Genomic DNA, 19,226 nt, shown 5'->3' with positions numbered 1-19,226 from the left:
CCTGGCTTCAGCTGATGGTGGGAATCATCCAAGCGGCCGAGCTTCCAGCCATGGATATGGGCGGCACGTCCGACCCGTACGTCAAAGTCTACCTGCTGCCCGACAAGAAGAAGAAGTTCGAGACCAAAGTCCACCGCAAGACCCTCAATCCCGTCTTCAACGAGCAGTTTACCTTCAAGGTAACGGATCTCCAGTTTTTTTTTTTTGTTTGTTTGCTCTCCATTTGCATGGCGGGTAGACAGCAGCCAGCTGGCGCCTTAACAAGCTCCTGACAAAAGCGATCACACGCCCGCGCGGCAGATGCTGAGCCCACACCGTCACGGATGCCAGACTTTTGCTCAGAAAACTTTCGATCTTGTTTTGCCCAATTTCTGAACGCAGGGAGGTAACGGTTGCTCTCGATGTGGGGGGGGGCTGGATGCCGGCGTCATGACCCAGCACAAAGCACCGCCCCTGCTTGATTTTTTTTTTTTTTTTATATTCAGGTTCCCTACGTGGAGCTGGGCGGCAAGACACTTGTGATGACGGTGTACGACTTTGACCGCTTCTCCAAGCACGACGCCATCGGCGACATCAAGGTGCCCATGAACAAGGTGGACTTCAGCCACGTCACGGAGGAGTGGCGAGACCTGCAGAGCGCCGAGAAAGAGGAGGTGGGCGCTTCGTCGCACTTCCGCCCGCCTCACGTTCCCCTTCAATTAACACCCGACGCGGATTTGCCGGCTAACGGTTCAGGAGATTGAATTTTCACGCTAAATGTCACGGCGCGCCCTGGCACGTTGCCACGGCAACCTTCTTCTTAGCGCCACCGTTGCCCCATTTAAAGGTTAATTGCGACAGCGCGAGGGGAGCGGGCCGCCGCGTTTTAAGTCGAAGGCCGACGCCTGCGAGCATTCGCGGGAGCCGGAAAGTTCCGCTCACTGTATGATGTGCTTGCTTGTTGAACTGTGGGCCAATAAATTGACTTTTCCGGGTCGAGCGAAAAGAAAGCGCTAAACGTCGATGAAGCGGTTAGCACGTCCGCCTCACAGTTTAGCGGTTCCGCGTTCGAATTTTGACTTGACTTTATCCTCTGTCTGAGTTACGGCAACTCGGGTTCCTAAAGCCATGTTTGACGATTGAATCGATTCATTTCAATTAGCTAATGTAGCTAATGATGGCATTTAATGGAGCCCAGCTTTAGCTTGTTAGTCAGATTTTTTTTTCATCTCTGCAGGAAATGAAATGTTGTCAAATGAACGCCGATGTGATTTTTTTTTTTTTTTTTTGTGGGCTCCATTTTATCTCTATTATGGTTCTGCTCCGTGGGCGCCGCCATTAGCTGCTGAACACCCGTGCGGGCTTGATTTATGATGTCTCGGCTTTTATTACAAATAGACAAAGTTGCCAGCTACAGCTCATTAAAAGCCAATAAACGGCTTTGGACTTGCTTGACGGAACGCGCGCTAATGACTACAGAGCGCCGTTTCTCAACCTTTAGTGACTCGAGACACAACGCCGACTTGTTTTTTTTGTTTTTTTCTTCTGCCACAGCAAGAGAAGTTGGGCGACATCTGCTTCTCCCTCCGCTACGTGCCCACCGCTGGTAAACTCACCGTGGTGGTCCTGGAGGCCAAGAACCTGAAGAAGATGGACGTGGGCGGCCTGTCAGGTCAGCTTGGACTCCAAAGCAATATTTGCCCGGTGAACTCATGGTAGGCCTTCAAAATAAAAGCATGTTGAATAAATACGGAGCCGTGCTTTTATTTTGAAGGACTGACTTTTGACAGGAAACTACATTCAGTGTCAATAATAATAGTAGTTTTTTTTAAAGTCTCACTCAGGCGGGAGAGTTGACTTAAAAGTGCCTCGCCGAAGGTGGCAGCGTGCGGATTTCAAGACATGTAAAAGTGGATTTGCATGCGCGCTTGTGCGTGACGCCAGCGCGCAAAAGCGAGCCGACAAGTCAGCCGCGGGCGCGCCGTGCGCCGCGACCAATCCAAAGTGACATGAGGGCAGGCGAGATGACAGGCCTTCTATTTTTAACCTGCTTTGATGTTCATTGGGCAAAAGCACCAAGCGTATCTCCCAGCATGCAACGCAGCCGTAATAATCCCACGCGTCGCCACCCGTGCGGAAAATGTCGGTGAGGAGATGAGCTCCGGCGAGATCCGCTCAGGTGTGCTTTCCCTGCAAGAGGTCACGTGAGCTTGAAGCGCTTGACAAGTGGCTTGTGTGTGAAAAAAGGCAGATAAAAAAAAAAAATCGACTGCAATTCCGTTTCCTGGCGTATCACACCTCAGGTAGCAGAGGCGTCGCAATCACCGAAAGCAATTATCAGCGCCCGTTGCGGGCCACCCGTGTCAAAGAGGTGCCAGACGTTTTCTAAAGGCTCTGTTGCCCCGCAGATCCGTACGTGAAGATCCACCTGATGCAGAACGGCAAGCGACTGAAGAAGAAGAAGACCACCATCAAGAAGAACACGCTCAACCCGTACTACAACGAGTCCTTCAGCTTCGAGGTCCCCTTCGAGCAAATCCAGGTACTGGCCCAGTAGTTTGAGCCACCATTTTTGGGTCCCTCAAGAATAATAATCCAAGTTGAACTCTATGTTTGCAGAAAGTGCAGGTGGTGATCACGGTGCTGGACTACGACAAGATCGGCAAGAACGACGCCATCGGCAAAGTGTTTGTGGGCCTGAACAGCTCGGGCACGGAGCTGCGCCATTGGTCCGACATGCTGGCCAATCCCAGGAGACCCATCGCCCAGTGGCACGTGCTCAAACCCGAGGAGGAAGTGGACGCGCAGCTCTCCAATAAGAAATAGGCAGGACCGCCCTCATGCCCCCGCCCCCTCCCGCCCATTGGCTCCTCCACGCTCCTGCCTTCTTGTATAGCAGGGGGGGCGGGGGCGGGGCAAAGCGTGACCCTGGGGCCACACGAGGACCACCAGGTATTTATATCGTTGACCTGATGGCTATTTGATTAGTCAAGTGTTTTATGAAATAGTTGGTCAAAATCGGCAGCCAGTTGCCAAACTGGCGCATGACCAATTTTGATTTTATCTCAAATGTTTTTTTGTTTGTTTTAACTCAAAAGGTGGCCCCCAGAGCAACCAATTTTGCCCCCCTCCCCTCCCCGTTCAATAGCCAGTCTGTGTAAATACCTCAGTGATATCCACGCCTCCTCCTTGCTTTCGCGCCCCATCCTCGCCATCAGGGTCTCTCTTGTCGCTTGCCCCGCCCCTCCCTCCTGGCCCCGCCCCTCCTTCTTTTAAGCAATATGATGTGCATAGATGACAGCATAGCGCATGACTGACACACTTGTACAGATATGACGTCCGTCCGTCCATCCGTCCGTCCGTCCAGGCACTGCACTGTATACTGTAAACGTTACGCAGGCCGCACATTTCCAGTTGACGTGTTTCTATGTTGTTCTATCTGGATGTTTTTAATAAGATGTTCTATTTTAAAGGCGCACATACATACGTGCGTGCGCAAGCGTGTGTGGGTGACTGGCGTGTGAACCAGAGCCAATATGACGCAACCCAGGATTTCTGAAGAATACTTTGTTACTGCATTCCAACGTAAGATAAGATATGCTATACTTGTGCTAGCAGACGTCCCAAAAAAAGGTCCACCAACTGCTTTGGTTATTTGAGGGGGGGCTTCGACAAGCACATGATTTCGTACGACTTTTTTCTACTTATTCGTCAGTTTGAGGGTCCTCGCCTTTACTCAACCGAACGATGAATCTTGTCACCTTTTGCGCTCCACCCCCTCCCGCTTAAGTCGAGCCATCGTGATAAAAGCAACAAGTTGTCGCCGTCGTGTCCTTATCTCTTTACCCTTGTTTTGTATTTCTCGTATTTTTATTTATTTTTTCGCCTTGTAGGCCGGCGTCTCTGCTTCAGTTGCAAGCGAGAAAAAGCGCCCTCTGGGGACGCCGGTGCATAAACACTGCCATGCGCCGAGAGGCTAAGCTAGCTTGCCGTCCTCTCGCGTCGCACACTTTTGGGAACAAAACCAGTCTTGGCTTTCAGTTGCCTCGGCGCAAATGCCGTTTTTTTTTCACTGCCAGTCGTTGCGACCATTTGCACTCTTGGAGTTTCGGTTGATTCTTGGTTTGCGAGAAGTCATCGTGACAAAACAAGCTAGCCGCTAGCTTCTTCCCGCCACCCTCAGAAAGTTAACAGTCTCTCACCTGGTTCTTTACGACAACACTTCCTATGTGGAGGGTCAATTGTTGTCTTTGGAAAAAAATCTCACAGCTCACTACCAAACAAAAATTGTGCTCGAATTAGTCAATGTGTATGGTGGGTGGGTTGAAATAAACATGAAGCTATTATTCTGATGTATAAACGGCAACTTCTGCCATCTAGTGGAGACGCATTTAAATGTTCTGCCGGTCATTATATGGCGCTGGCACTGATATATATATATTTGTAGTAAATAAATCATGATTACGTAAAGGGATCATATCGGCGGTTGGGAATAACCGCTTTCCGACGTTTATATCTGCCAAATCTAGAGGCCGGGGGGGCATTTTAAGCTTTTTCTCCAGTGTTCTTGTGTAGTTAGCGGAGCGCCATTTTTGGAGAAGCTGCCCATCACCATCATTCTCCGCGGGCGTCTGTCGTCGGACGCCCGCTTTGTGTATCACTGTGATGCCGTGCGTATAGACGTGTAGACTTAGCGCTAATTTGTTGCGTAGTGACGTCGCCAATTTTCCCGCCAAGAGAGTTTGTTGAGCACTGTGCAATACTTTGCGTGCGTGTGTTCATTCCATCATTCCAAAAAGGCGAAAATCCGAGCGAGGAAGCGGCGACGACGTTCCCCGCTTGGTTTGTTTTTTCCTCTGGTGCGCAAGTGTGTGTTTGCACAGTTCAGGGAGTTAAATACCAAACAAGCTCTCCAAATCTGTGTGTATGTGTGTGTACATATTTACATAAAAATGTATATCTATAAGACATATGATAATCTAAATCTTTTATGTGTCGCCATCCTTTTCTATTGGAGGTTACAATGTTGAATGTACAGTATGGACTGTGTTGGTGTTGATTAGATGTACTTTGCACTTTTATTTTGTATAAAAAACAACCTGTTACCCCAACCTTTTGCGTCATTTTCAAGCTCCGCCCCTCATAAAGAATAATAGCAAATGTTAAATCAAAAAAAGGAAATGTGCAAAGTAGAAAAGGGGCAGGAATGTGGCGACAGGTAGACAGGCGGCAGTGCAGGAAAACAAAAAACTCGACAAAATAAAAGCCATTCAACTGCACCGCCACCGCACCGAGCTCCGCCTCTTGACCATTCCCTGCACCAATGGGAGTAAAGCGGTGTAAAAAGTACGCGAAGATCCTCGTTGCCTTTGCTGTGTTTCAGAAACTGCCTGCTTGACTATTTTGTGTTTTCTCCTCTGTGACCTCGTAAAATTGTTCATTCTTATTTTTGTATTTAATTTATTTTCTTTTTTCTCTTTGTGAGCGTGTGCGTGTGTGTGTGTGTGTGTGTGTTGTGATTCACGCTGTGGAGTTTTTGACTGTTGTTCTATAACTTCATAATATACAAATGATCAATCAATAAAAAAAAAAAACATTTTATTTCCCTGTTGAGATACAGAAGCTCAACGTGTCCTCTTTGTTGTCATTGACCGCGACCTAATTGAAATCGCGCAAACGCACCATACGAATTGTTTGCTGTCCTCTAGCGGTCACAATCAAAGTTTGCTAACTCACGGGGCACTACTGCCCTCTGGTGGCGGTATAACAACGTTACAACAACACCCAGCGAAGAAGTGACGTTGTACATACGTCGGCTAGAAAGATTATAGATTGATCCTGTTGATTTTCATACTAAGGCAAATTATTTTTAATGCATGCCATGTGTAGTGGGAAATTTGAGGAGGAATTGCGTTTTCAATGACTCGAAGCGCAACCAATAAGTCACCCACGCTCTGGAATGTCCGCCCTGAGACTGGAAGGTTGTGGGTTCAAACCCCGGCCGGGTCATACCAAAGACTATAAAAATGGGACCCATTGCCTCCCTGCTTGGCACTCAGCATTAAGGGTTGGAATTGGGGGGTTAGATCACCAAATGATTCCCGAGCGCGGCACCGCTGCTGCTCACTGCTCCCCTCTCCCCCAGGGGATGGATTAAAATCAAATGGGGATGGGTTAAATGCAGAGGACAAATTTCACCACACCCAGATGTGTGTGTGACGATGATCATTGGGACTTTGGGACTTTGGGACTTTGAATGCGGAAGTTGTGACGGACGGAAGTGACGTATGATAAAGTTGCAGGTACTCATGGCAAACTATCCGGCTTGTTACTTCAAAGTGTTTTCCACCCAACTACACTACGCTATCGCAGCCTAATATGACATCATTATGTGTTCTGTAATGTAAATGTTATATTAATACTATCGCAAGCTTGTGGATAGAGTGTTTTTGTGAAAATATAAGCGCTGTTGTCTGGCGCCGCGAGGGTTTTATTTTGGAAACACTTAGCGGATCCATTTTTTGAATCATGTGGCATTTGACGCGATTGTTTCCGAGCTGCAAGCGTTTGACAGCAAATGCCACAGCGAGAGAGACAACTGGCCGCAGCACGCTTTCCTGAGTCATTTGTTTTCTCCATCAAAGTAGAAGATGCTGTCCTACATCATTGGGGTGAGTACAGTACAGTACACTTTAAATAAACAACAATAGTGTTTGTCTGTCTCGGGCTTGGCTGTCTTGCAAGCGTTGAGAGTGTAAATAGTATTTGGGCAAAATGCCCGTACTCGCCCTCCGGAAAATGTGACTCACTTGACACAGTCGTCGTGCCCGCTTAAGCTGCTAAATGAGCCCGTTAAGCCGAGACAACGCCCCGCTCAGCTCCCTAGCTCAGACAGTCGGCCAATGCTAATGTCATTGCTAATGCTAAGGCCAATGCTGGTTTGTGTCAGGTTATTCGGAGCGGCTTTGATGGCCTGGTCAACCTGCTCTTCAGGCTTCTGTTCCGTCGGAGGAGGCCCGCCATTACCCTGGAGGACCCTAGCGTTAAATATGCGCTGCGGCTTATTGATAAGCAGGTGAGGCGTTCACCGGCACACCCTCTTCACGAGGGAGGTGTGTCACTTCAAGTTTTGGTGACTTGATGTTGAGGATATTTTCAACATATGATGTAAAGCTTGATATTTTTTTCACCTGCTATTGTGTTACTGTTTTATTTTCATTCAGATTGTGAGTCACGACACACGGAAGTTCCGCTTCGCTCTGCCGTCCGGCGAGCACATCCTGGGTCTCCCTGTGGGTCAGTATGACATCAGCGGGTTCTGAATCCTCTTTTGAACTCATCATCCCAAACGTGGCAATGTCATCTCCAGGACAGCACATCTATTTGTCGGCCAAAATCGACGGCAAGCTGGTGGTTCGCCCGTACACGCCCACGTCCAGCGATGACGACAAAGGTTACGTGGACCTGGTCATCAAGGTGATTTGAATTTGTCTCGGTTCCTTATTATCGGATTCTTGATGTCATTGTCCGTCTTGTGCAGGTTTACTTCAAAAACGTCCATCCCAAATTCCCAGAAGGCGGCAAGATGAGTCAGTACCTGGAGAGTCTGCGCATCAACGACACCATCGACTTCAGAGGACCCAGCGGGCTTCTCGTCTACAAGGGCAAAGGTGACGGACCCAGCACCACCTTAGCACGTCCAGCGCATCATGAAGCACATGACGTTTTTGAAATAGTATATAATGACAAGAAGCTGATAGCAACGTCTCAAGTTCAAGACCAATACCATGGCGCCCTCTTGTGGGCGTTTCTGATATTGGCTATATTTTGGACTTCAATTCTCAGTTGCAAAAAGTGCTACTTAACATTTCTAACGGTGACATGGACTTTTCAATACGATAATGAAAATGTGTTGACATTAATGCTAATAATGACAATGGCACATTTTCCTATGCAGGTGTTTTTGCCGTTCAGGATGACAAAAAGGCTCCCGCCGTGACCAAGACAGCCAAACACGTGGGCATGATTGCGGGCGGGACGGGTAAATGTCCAACTTTGATCACAAGTTGACCACGTCGAAGGCATCCCGTGGTGATCTTTGAATCTTGCGGACATGTCAGGAATCACGCCCATGCTGCAGCTCATCACGGCCATCATGAAGGACCCGCAGGACCAGACGGTGTGCCACCTGCTCTTCGCCAATCAGGTCGGTCCCCCCCACCCCACCGCCTCGCTGGCTGCCGCCCCTCATCTTCATCTTTGCCTTCCGCCAGACGGAGAAGGATATCCTGCTGAGGCCCGAGTTGGAGGAGATTCAAGTCAACAACCCCGAGCGCTTCAAGCTGTGGTTCACCGTGGACAGAGCGCCAGCCAGTACGTTCACCTTCACACGCACGTACGCAGCCGTGACGTGATCTCATCTTTCTGTGTGCACGTCAGACTGGGAGTTCAGCGAGGGCTTCATCAGCGAGGCCATGGTGCGGGACCACCTTCCCCCACCCTCGGCAGACACCCTGGTGCTAATGTGCGGCCCGCCGCCCATGATCCAGTTTGCCTGCAACCCCAATTTGGACAAGGTGGGCCATGCCGCTGAGCACAGGTTCACCTTCTAGACGCTCAGGTGTGACCCGGCCATCCTGTCCGTGCTACGTGTTGTTGTATTTACATCACGTCACGCAGCTTGAGCGCTCACCCCAAGAATGGTGCCTTAGGTATTTTTGGTATTATGCAGACTGATGATGTGTTATGCTGCTTGTCATGTCATTTTCCACTTTTCTGCCACTTGGATGTTCTCTTCATCATCAACACTTCAACCAACGTGTTGATTGATCAGGCACTTTAACGGAGGCCCCGAAAAGATAAGACATGATGACAAGTTTTTGTTTATTGCAAAAGAAATGGAAATGTATGCAGATCATGTTTGATAAAAAAAAAAAAACGTCTTGTCACAGGAGAACTTTTGGTGCCAGCATCTTCTTTCTTGGGTCTGTATTTGCCACTTGTTTACGTTTCCTTGCGTGGTCATGTGACGTACCGGCTGGTCGCTCCGGAAATGACGTCAAACACCGGTCGGGGGGGGGAAAAAGTCCTGTATGACGTAACACTTGCTGCGTCATTTGGATTTTCAATGGCTCGCACACCGCGGCAAAAGATCGTCTAAATCTTCTACAATGAGTTTTTACGCGGAGACGTTTGAAAGTCATAGCATTAGGTCACTTTTGACGTAAAAAGTTTTGGCGTGCTTACAACCGGTAAACATAAAAGCTAAAAAGTGCGCTAGCGTTAGCAACTAACGCCTTCGACGTGTGTTAATTTAATTTTCACCCAAACTCCTTTATTTGACGTACGTGCTGATAAAATTTATTTAGAACTGCAAAGTAGGCAGTGCGTGTAAATATTACTGTAAAATTATTTCATAATTTTAGCAACAAACGTGCGTCGCTGCCCTTGTCAATCGAGCAGACAGTTGCACCACACCTCCAGAAGGTGGCAGCAGCTCTCCGAAGGCGTCACAGAGAGGATACCCGGCCGTCAACGTCACGCCCCCGCCGCCACCACCCACACTCGTGGTGCAAGTAAGTACTTTACATTTTCTCCGTTTTGTGCGAGTGGGTGGCTAGTTTATCGTCTGAGGTTTGTCGCAATACTGCGCGCGGGGCGGGGCGGACCCGGAGCAGACGCTCCCTGGTGGGATGTACGCGACGGTCCGTGCTGTCTTTGGGTCCAGACACGCAACCAAATGCCCTGTGGTCGTGCATTCCAAAACTCCTCCAGAGCTTCCGACAGACAGCCTGGACCAAAATATCTGATCCTGCCGTGCCGTCACAACATCACACGGAAGGGATTATGTTTACAATGTCACAACATGCTCACAGTTGCATCTTGGCTTCAGAACCCTTCAATCAATCAACTGTATCAAATAAATGTAAAATACCTGCTGCAAAATATTTATTGAACGTATTTGTAGCAGTTTGAATTATGTCCGAGCAAAAAAGATGGCCTTGGCAGCGGCAAGGTCATCAGCGTTTGAGTTTGTTACTTGGAAGTGGTCAGGATGCTGGGGCCCCGTCCCACCCCCTTCCTCCGGACCACTTACATGTGAATGCCATCATTATGTTGTGTGGCGGCAAAGGGGGCGCTCGCCTTCCAGGGCTTCTGCCCTTGTACGGTCGTTCCGCTGTTGTTATTTACATTCGCCGCTTTACGTGGTCATCGTCTGTCTGTGGAAAGTATTTTGAGTTTCTTCCTTTGGTCCTTTACGAGCGGCACGCAGCTGCCCGCGCGGATCCTTGACTGTCCCGGAGATCCGGCGCGCCACCCCCGGCTTGACCTTCGATAGTCCCGTTTGAGTCGGTGGCGACCGCGCCGGTGCTGGCGCTGAGACTGGGCAGACGCATCTGTCAATCAGTGGCTTCCGGAGTTTGTTTTCCGAGGTCTGGTCTTTCCCGCCAGGCTGATTGCTTGGACTTGTGAGAGCACACATTCGGGATGAAAGTGGTTGAAAACGAAAAAGAAAATGTCTGCGTGGCATTAGTTGGCTAGAGTGGAGTTGAATTTTTTGTTGGATTCCCTGTGAAAACAGTCAGGGGCAGCGTTTGGAGCTGATAAGATCCGGTTGCCCCCCCTTGAATGGCCAAGCGTTATCGATGGGCAGCGAAGGGATAGTTTTGTGCCGAAAGTGCGTGGCCGGTGCTGCATTGCAGTCCAAAAAGACCTTCAGGTGTGTGCCGGGGTGTCTCGATGCCTCTGGCCTACCAGATGGGGGCAGTGGAGGGGTCCGGCACATGGCTCTCCAAAGCGGGCCATGTGCCAAAACGTTTGATTAACTCTCGGGTCGGTTGCGGAGGCCGTGACAGAAATAAACGGTTTGCTCTTTGTTGTGCCTGCTGAGTGACAGGTCATCTCTTTGGCCTCCCTGGGCGCCTCTCCATTCCCACTTGGCCTTGATCCGCCGCCGATGGGCTGCGTTCGCTTCATCCTATGGGGTGAGAATGCCAAGAGCGGCGGGGCAAACACGCCAGCCGGATTCCTCGCATTCTCCCGAGCTGGCTCGGTGTCGGGTTCTGAATTGGCTGATGGCTCAGCACCTGACACCTTGTGTGATCTGTGCCGCTTCCCACCGCTGTCACGCAAATCATGGACTTTAACCTCTGAGCATTAGGTGGTCCACTTAGGTCTGGTCCAGTTTGACTAGCGCATGAGAGAGAGAGAGAAAATGCTTTGTCAGCACTTTGTGGCGTCTTTTGGTGCTACTACTAAATGTTGAACAGAGTTGAGGAAGTCTATTAGGACAAAAGTAGTGCTCTTGCGCCATAGTGTACCGTCTCGTTGCCAATGAACCATGTCAAGGTTAGCTGGGGAGTTTCACTTCAATCAAAGGAGTGCGCTGGCGCCTTCTTTTGAATCACAGCTGTGTCCCTTCCTTAAACGGCGTGCTTAGGGTGATCTTGTGATGACGTCAGTTTGAGAGTCATCAAGGTAGTCGTAGTGGTGCTGGTGTTGCATTCAAGGACACCAAAGTGCTGCATCATAGGCAGCAAAAGTCACCTCCACCTTGCTGAGTCAGCCGCTGCTTCCTCATTTGGCATCGGACACCTCTGCAAGGATGGATGTGTCCTTGCGCCGCTACCGGGAAAAACCCGCAACCTCGGTCTACGCAGCTTTAAAAAAAGAAACTCTCCTGTGGCGAGTTTATTTATTTATTTATTTATTTATTTATAAGTGGCAGAGCAGTTTTGTTTCCCCAGCTGCTGAATTAAACATCAGCTGACTCAGCAGGAACTCCAACCCAGGCTGCATTTGAAATCCTGTCGTGTCCAATTATTTATTCATTTGGGATCGATTGATCGATCGCTGCATTGCTGCAAACTGGGTGTCATCCTATACATTTAATAAAAGAAGCAATTAAATGGAGCAAATTGTTATTGTCCAAAGTCATTGACAATATGGTCGCCGTTTTAATTGTGATTGTCTGTCCGTGTCAATGCTTGCGATGTCATTGCAGCTGCTGCGCTGAGATCTCCTGTCAAAGCCCGACTTAATCAGGCGCTCATTGCATGGGCTCCACTTACTTGCACGTCCACAATGCGCTTTGATTGGCTGCGCAAAATGGAGGCGAGAATTGCTCGCGACACAGCTGACCCCGTCTGTCCGTCAAAGTGCTTCACTTAATCGTTACCCGTCTCCATTTTTGCGTGTGTTTCAGATGACAACGCGCAGCTCGGCAGCCGCATCGACGAGGCGCTCCAAAAAAGCGTCCACTCGGCTTCTCTTTTGCTGAATCAGGCCTTTGGTGGCCTTTGGTAGCGCTGGCGATGCGCAAAACGATGGAGACGGACAGAAAGCGTTGATGTGGTTGCTATGGCGACGGAACAAACTACGACCCGCCGGGACTATCCCTCACGGGACGGAGCCGTGTGCTTCTCACATTACTTGCGCTCTGCTGGCGATACGTCACAAGTGGAGCCTTGCCATGCCAAATATTTGCCACAAACTTCCGGTCTAAATCAGGCACTCGTGCAGGCGCCCCCCTGTCCCCAATTTGGTGTGCAGAGATTCTATCTGTGCCGGTGTCCCGTGTCACAGGAAGACGCCAATGCAAAAGCCTTCACTCTTCCAGCCTCGCTGCGGGTCCCAAACGTTTCCATTTGATTGGCTGTCCACCAAAGGGAGACAAATGGAATATATGGGGGAGAATTGGCCCAGGAATAACTTCATAATGGAGTGGCGGTGCAATGATTCTTGCAGGTTGAGCACAGGTGCGTTTTATTTTGAAAGTCATACGAGGAAACTGTCCATGCGTGTGCTTGCTTGCAGGCTCGGGGTGTGAAGGTGCAGGCAGCGCCCCCATCGTGCTCATTTCAAGTGTCTCTCTGGGACTCTTGGACGCCCCCCCCCCCCCCTTCCCCCACCTCCGCATCCCCCACTCCTCTGTCTCTCTCTCTCTCGCTCTCTCCATTTATCTGTCCCTCCTTGTCCTCGTGCCATCTCTCACTCGTGACTCAGTGTTTGGGGCGGAGTGGGGGTCTGCAGCAGTGATGTCACGCCGCTGAGAGATTAGAGCATCGGGGCCAAGGTGAGTGCGCCGCGGAGTCCCTCCACTGGCCGGCCTTGCCCGCGGACGAGGCGGCGAAAGATGCTCATCGCCGGCGCTGCCACTCCAAGCTCGGACGCGCTCCCTCCCTCCCGCCGCTCGGATCCCGGGCCATGGCGCCTTGAGTCGCCTCCCCCACCACGCCAAAAGCCTGGGCCATGCCGCAGGACAGGAAGTAGGACGAGCTGCGTTTCTAGGGCAGGTGTCCTCCGTGCGCCCCCTGCAGCTTCATGGCGGCTGCGCAAAGGCGCCTCCGCCGCAGCGTGACGCTGCTGGCCGCGCTGGTACTCTGGACTTGCGTGTGGGGGGCGGTGGCCCCGAGCAGCGGCGGGGCCAACGGCACTGAGGTGGAGCGGCGCTGGGAGATGCTTTTTGCGCGTTCCTACCTGGGCCTCGCCGGCGGGCGGGCGCAGCCCAGCTGGCAGAATGACTACCTGCGCGGCATCAAGCGGGTGCGCCGTCTCTACTGCAACGTGGGCATCGGCTTCCACCTGCAGGTGCTCCCGGACGGACGCATCGCCGGCTCGCACCTCGAGGACCCGCACAGTGAGTGAAGCGGCACCGGCGCTGAAAGATGCTCACGCTAACGCTGAGCTTCTTCAGGTCTTCTCGAGATCTCCAGCGTGGAGCGAGGAGTGGTCAGCCTGTTCGGCGTCAAGAGTGAGATGTTTGTGGCCATGAACCGCAGGGGGAGGCTCTACGCTGCGGTAAGTGTGTGTGTGTGTGTGTGTGTGCATGTGTGCGGCACTTGTAAGAAAGCACGTGTGTGTGTCCCCCCTGCACCAAAATGGTTCAAATGAATGAGTCCAAAATGGCCACTTCTTAATATTGTGGCACGCTGAGGCATCATTTGGCCAGATATTCCCACGCTGACCTACACATAAGAACTTTTGGTGCTTGTTCAAGATTCTGACTTTTCTTCTCGGCTCCCAAAGTATTTGGACATCACGTCATGCAATTTCCTTCTTGTGTAGAGGCTCTTTGGCGACGAGTGCAAGTTCAGGGAGACGCTGCTGGCCAACAACTACAACGCCTACGAGTCTTTTGTTTACAAGGGCTTCTACGTGGCCCTGAACCGGCAGGGGCGGCCGCGCCGAGGCGACAGGGCCACCACCTCCGCCACCGGCACCCACTTCCTCCCTCGGTTGTGACCGATGCTGCCGCCGCTGGCGTTTGCACATGCAGATATTCCCCCCCCCACACTCCCCCCTCCCAGGTAACGCCAATGAACTTTGCAAATGTGAGTCTGTTAGTGTATCAAAGTCTATTTGGAGAGCTGTCTTTCTTTATGCGCTGCTTTCGGGGCCTTTGCGACTCTCACTCGGTGCTTGCTGCGCAACACTATATGGACACGCCTCTTGATCATTCTGTCCAACTTTGGTGACAGAGCACAAAACCTGACAGCATGCTTAGATGAATTAGCTGCGGGCACAGGACGCACATGAATTCTTCCCAAAGTCACAAAGCGGTGCCTTGAGATACGACTTTGCTTGATCTTTACAACCAATCATGAGAATTACAAATAGTGAGCTGTAAATACGCTTTGCTAAATGCTGTTAGTGACAATGCAAAAAGCCAAAGATGGGTTACGCAATAATGGAACTTTTCCCACAAAATGTGACTATTGTAGCTTACTGAGAATCTGTGACAGTCTGTATCATTGCTATTGCCCCCTGGTGGCCAAGGTGCACACATCAGAAGACACAGCCCAATGTCCATAAACTGGCAAAAAGCATACTTGTTATTGATGATTTGTATTTATTAATAGTTTAACATTGTATATAATAATAATATGATTTAGTGCACGTTTTGATCAAGTACAATATCATAGCATGCTTGAAGAGTGTTTTACATTGCAAGCGTGGTAGTGGAACAAATTCAACTTGTATCTCAAGGCACTGCGTGCAGTCCATATAGTGGATGTCGCTGACACTGAAGAAGAGTGATTCAGATTAAAATTCAAAGCAGCAAGTTCTGGATGAAGGATGCACGGAACAAATTTGCGTGTGCGTGCGTGACAGAATTGAAATGCACTACTTTTGCTGTACGATTTAAAAAGGTGCCTTGGCGCTCCCACTCGAGGCCCCCCCCCCCCCTTCAACTTGCATGTAAAGAGACACCGGGGTGAGGCAAAAAATAGGAATGACGATCTGCTGCGGGCCTCAAGGAAGGGAGGGAGGGAGGGGGGGGGGGGTTGGGGTCCGTCTTTCTGATGTAATTAGCCCAGGCCAATGCGGAATGACGACCGGAGGTTGCGGGACCTCCAAAGTCCAACACAATCTTTGATGCTAGTTATCCCCAAAGAGACACGACGCAATTAGAAAATGTGGCCTCCATGTTTGTGTTGGTGTGTGTCCTTGGCCTTCCCCCCAATATGTTCCAGTAGCAGCCAGCAGTAAAAGACAATGCGAAAACAAATGCTCGTGTTGTCAACCCCCCCCCCCCCTCCCCTCCCGGCTTTGCCCTTCGCTCAATTCTATCTGCAACAAACTTGTCCTTAGCCAAGCGCCATTGCCCTTCTATTTATTCCCTTCCTGTTTGGGCGGCAAGCTACTTGGGTGTCAGTTTATTGCACACCCTGCTGTTTGCCCCTGAATGACTTATGCCTCAAATTCCACACGCTCGACGTATAGGGTGAAAAGCATTTGTCCAACCTGTCTAATGAGAGCACCTCTTTTGACCTCTAGCTCTCCCCCCCCCCCCCAGCCCTTCTATCTCTAACTTATTGACTGCATAATAGGAAAAAAAAAAGAACCTGTCCTCAATAAAAGCATCTTGATCTAAAAGAGCAAAGTTTGCCAATCCAAATTCTTCCTCATCAGCTGAATGTTGACTGTCATGTTTGCATGAGCGCCTTCACCTGCTGCCTTAGTTGGAGTGTGGCTAAAAAGAAGGACAGAAAAGAAAAAAGATTGACTGCTGCAAAAGCAAAGAGAGTTGGAGTCTTTATTTTTGTATGTATGTGCTGTGCACAGCAGTCCACTGTATTCCTCAGATAATAAAAACTTTGGAAGAACTCACTGCTGCTCCCAGTGTCCAATCACGTGAGTCACATTTATGCCTCGTTCCAATGCACGCTCAGTTCAGTTTTTGGAAAGCAATACAAAGGTTAAAAGCACGAAAAGCTGAAATTGACTAAGTTAAAGCACATCCCATGGGAGCCATTCAAGAATTGCATTAAGATGTCAAACAAGTTAAATTGATTAGGAACGTGTTAGCTTAGCTGTAGTTGTGTAATTTAAGTTTTCCCAACTGTAATTCATGTTTTATAGGCACACCAAAACGAGTTGTACCCCCCTTTGGAGGAGTTCAGTTTAGGAATGGCGCCATCTGCTGGCTAAACAGTGCAAGTGTTGGTCAGGTGCGTCAAATGACAGCAAAGCATAGTTCAAATCGCAGTATTTATTTGTTTATTTGGCCACCAGAACACATTTCCTGCATGTGTGAGGTGGGCAGGGAAGAGTCCAAAAGAGACTAAAAAAAAAAAAAAAGCGCTCCAAACAACAAGTGCGGTGGCCCGGGCCGCGGGGTCGAAACACGCCCAGGTGGAAGTGGCCCTTCCGCCGCAGCAAAGCCGCACAGCATCTGCGTTGGTGGACGGATGCGAGCAAGGGTGGTTCGGGGTCCTTAAATAGGATCCGTCTGGCAGCCCAGTTCCAGAATGCTGCTTGCACCAGTGTCATGGCAGCTCTCCGCTTCGGGATGGAGGAGGCCACGGCCACACGGCGTCGCCGAGCAGGGGCGGCGGCCTGCATGCTTGCGCTCGCCCTCCTGCAGGGCGGCTCCATGGCGTCCAACACGTCGCCCTTGGCGAGCTCCAATTGGGGCAACCCGCGGAGGTTGGTGCACCTGCAGACTTCCACGGAGCTCAGCAACTTCTACCTGGAGATCAAGCTGGACGGCACTGTGCGGAGAAGCACCAGCAGGAATCCGTATAGTAAGTGCCATGCGTGTGTCGCGCATGCTTGTTTGGTTGTCTCGCGGTGGCGTTGATGTTGATTTTGCGCACTCAGGCGTCATCATGCTGAAGGCGGACACCAGGGAGCGCGTCGCCATCCTCGGCGTGAAAAGCAGCCGCTACCTGTGTTTGGACCTTAACGGAACCCCGTTCACCTCGGTGAGTCACCTCTTTTCCTCGCCATCCTCAATGCGCAAGTTGTCACAGTTGTCCACGCAAATCTTCCACAAATGCAGGAACTTGTTGATGAATAAAGTTAAATAGAAGACAGTGTTAAGAAGAAGAAGAAGAAGAAAAAGACAAAACACGTTAAAGAAAATAAGTAAAATAGCAAATACGTAGTTCTGCCTTTCAGGCGAGTTTTGCCTACGTTGTTCACTATCCATACTCTTATTTTGAAAAGGACGCTTTATTTTGGTGGAAGTGATGTAAGCAGGAAGTGCGTGTGGGAGGGAGGGAGTTTCGAAGTTCAGGAAAGAGACGCGAGAGACTTGTTTACATGCTCGTTGTGAACAAACTTGCGAGAAACTCCGGCTGAGGCACCGCTTGATATGTTCCAGGTCATATTTTCTTGTTTGCATGTCAAGTAGACCTCATAGTGCTAAGAATGGAGAGAGTAAGCTAACACACGTCTTAGCGAGGACAGCATGAGAGTCGAAGGGGGTGGGGTGGGGTGGGGGCTTAGGGTAACCACTAAGCTTTAGGTTAGACTTTCCAATGAGTGTTGCTAATGGTGTGATAATGCCTTGCAGGCCGTGTGCCTGCGTGACGACTGCGTGTTTGAGCACCGGCTCCTGGAGAACAACCGTGACGTCTTCTACTCTGTCCGCACCGGCATCCTGCTCAACCTGGAGGGCTCCCGACAGGTGTTTGTCGCTGGCCACAACCTGCCGCCCACTGCGCTCTTCCTGCCCAAGAGTAGCTCGGTGCCCCTGGAGCGCCTCTTGCTGCAGCGGGAGAGGCGCAACCGACCGCGGGGAGTGCGCCCCTCCTCATCCCCCGCACTCGCCCCTGCGGAGAGCTCTGACTCCCGGGCCGTTCCGGAGGACGACGCGGACCTTGAGCTGCTGGAACCAGGCGACGACGGTACTAATGTGTCCCGGGAGATGCTGGGAGAGCCGCCGGCACATGACCCGTGGAGCGTGCATTCCTCTGGCCTTTCCAGCCCACGTAGTGGAGGTGGCACCCTGGGGTGACCCATTACCATCATGAATGAGTGACAGCCTTTCATTTGTCTTCATTGTTTGCTTTGATTTGAAATAGTTTCTATTTTGGACAAATGCGAGCTGAACGTTGGACATGTTGCTTCCTGCACGCTTTTATGAATGGACTCACTGTGATGCATTTGTTAGGGTTTTGTTGGTCTTGTTTGAGTGATTGATTTGGGATTAGCACCTTTGCACTTTTACATCCCAAAGGTTTTTGTGGTTCTCACAGCTATGAACTTTGTTCCCAAAAGCTTCAGTGATGAACTATGTTTGTGACATTTGGTTGAGTCTGAAATGTTTGGTTGAGTCTGAAATGTTTCGCTCCACTGTTTATTAAATGAAAAAAAAAAAGCCTTACCTTATGGTGTTGTTTGACAAACCAAAAGCCTTACTATACATGTTTTATCTGTAACTGTTGAAGTCTACATGTAATTGTATGTATGAGCTCTTGTAGCTCGCGTTAACTTATTTGTATGTGATTTTTTCCCCCCTTTCCTTATGTGTATGTAATCAGTTGCAGTATATTGTTAATATGAAGTCGTAAGACTTTGTGTTTGACTTTTGTATGTGATGTGTGTATTTTGTAAAATAAAGTTTCTTTCATTGTACACCAAGGAAAGCGAAGCTGACAATAGTCCTCCCAAAAAGAAATGACGTACTTCAATTGGCCACAAGACGGCAGCATTTCATCAGTGTCGCTACCACGCAAAAAGGAAAACAATCAAATGAGTATTGGCGGTGTACTTAATGGAGTGTCCGTGTGATTCCCTCGTTAAGCGCACCTGCGTGAAAACTTTTAGCTCCTGCAGAACGTAAAAGAAGCTAAAACTTTTCACGCAGGTGCGCTTAACGAGGGAATCACACGGACACTCCATTAGGTACAGCGCCATTTTCAAGTGTACCTAATAACAGGCCACTATATTAGGGAAATATCATGGCCAAAGGTCACAGGTGTCAAGCTCTAGTCCTCAGGGCCGCATTCCAACAT

At 50.0% G+C, this 19,226-nt stretch overlaps 4 protein-coding genes across 8 annotated transcripts in view; all 4 read left to right on the top strand.

Moving 5' to 3' along the window:
• The window catches only part of syt1a (synaptotagmin Ia), a 37,596-nt gene extending 34,632 nt beyond the window's left edge, over positions 1-2,964 (top strand). For all 4 annotated transcript variants that reach the window (XM_049761549.2, XM_049761550.2, XM_068649666.1 and 1 more), the window contains 5 exons: positions 12-179; positions 486-653; positions 1,534-1,651; positions 2,388-2,521; positions 2,599-2,964. In XM_049761549.2, the coding sequence (XP_049617506.1) occupies positions 12-179; positions 486-653; positions 1,534-1,651; positions 2,388-2,521; positions 2,599-2,805 (795 nt within the window). In that variant the 3' untranslated portion in view covers positions 2,806-2,964. The remainder of the gene's footprint in view (positions 1-11; positions 180-485; positions 654-1,533; positions 1,652-2,387; positions 2,522-2,598) is intronic.
• Positions 2,965-6,490: 3,526 nt separating this feature from the next.
• cyb5r3 (cytochrome b5 reductase 3) lies at positions 6,491-8,935 on the top strand. Its single transcript, XM_049760910.2, has 9 exons — positions 6,491-6,650; positions 6,929-7,054; positions 7,203-7,275; positions 7,349-7,455; positions 7,520-7,649; positions 7,937-8,020; positions 8,100-8,185; positions 8,253-8,352; positions 8,419-8,935. Exons 1-9 carry the CDS (start codon positions 6,630-6,632, stop codon positions 8,589-8,591), a joined length of 900 nt encoding a protein of 299 aa, XP_049616867.1. The 5' UTR covers positions 6,491-6,629; the 3' UTR covers positions 8,592-8,935.
• Positions 8,936-9,087: 152 nt separating this feature from the next.
• LOC125992199 (fibroblast growth factor 6) lies at positions 9,088-16,092 on the top strand. 2 transcript variants are annotated; one of them, XM_049760912.2, is made up of 4 exons: positions 9,088-9,554; positions 12,185-13,618; positions 13,676-13,779; positions 14,047-16,092. In XM_049760912.2, the coding sequence occupies exons 2-4, from the start codon at positions 13,303-13,305 to the stop codon at positions 14,221-14,223; spliced, it is 597 nt and encodes a 198-aa protein (XP_049616869.1). In that variant the 5' UTR covers positions 9,088-9,554; positions 12,185-13,302; the 3' UTR covers positions 14,224-16,092. The 2 variants fall into 2 exon arrangements, with proteins under 2 accessions (XP_049616869.1, XP_049616870.1); XM_049760913.2 differs by lacking the exon at positions 9,088-9,554 and having other exon boundaries at positions 12,176-13,618.
• A 491-nt stretch (positions 16,093-16,583) lies between these two features.
• On the top strand, positions 16,584-18,846 carry LOC125992198 (fibroblast growth factor 23). Its single transcript, XM_049760911.2, has 3 exons — positions 16,584-17,009; positions 17,086-17,189; positions 17,783-18,846. The coding sequence occupies exons 1-3, from the start codon at positions 16,754-16,756 to the stop codon at positions 18,224-18,226; spliced, it is 804 nt and encodes a 267-aa protein (XP_049616868.1). The 5' UTR covers positions 16,584-16,753; the 3' UTR covers positions 18,227-18,846.
• The last annotated feature ends 380 nt before the right edge of the window (positions 18,847-19,226 follow it).

Source organism: Syngnathus scovelli, chromosome 22 (genome assembly GCF_024217435.2).
Source record: "Syngnathus scovelli strain Florida chromosome 22, RoL_Ssco_1.2, whole genome shotgun sequence".
NCBI classification, from domain to species: Eukaryota; Metazoa; Chordata; class Actinopteri; order Syngnathiformes; family Syngnathidae; genus Syngnathus; species Syngnathus scovelli.
This window is presented reverse-complemented; position numbering and strand designations above follow the sequence as displayed.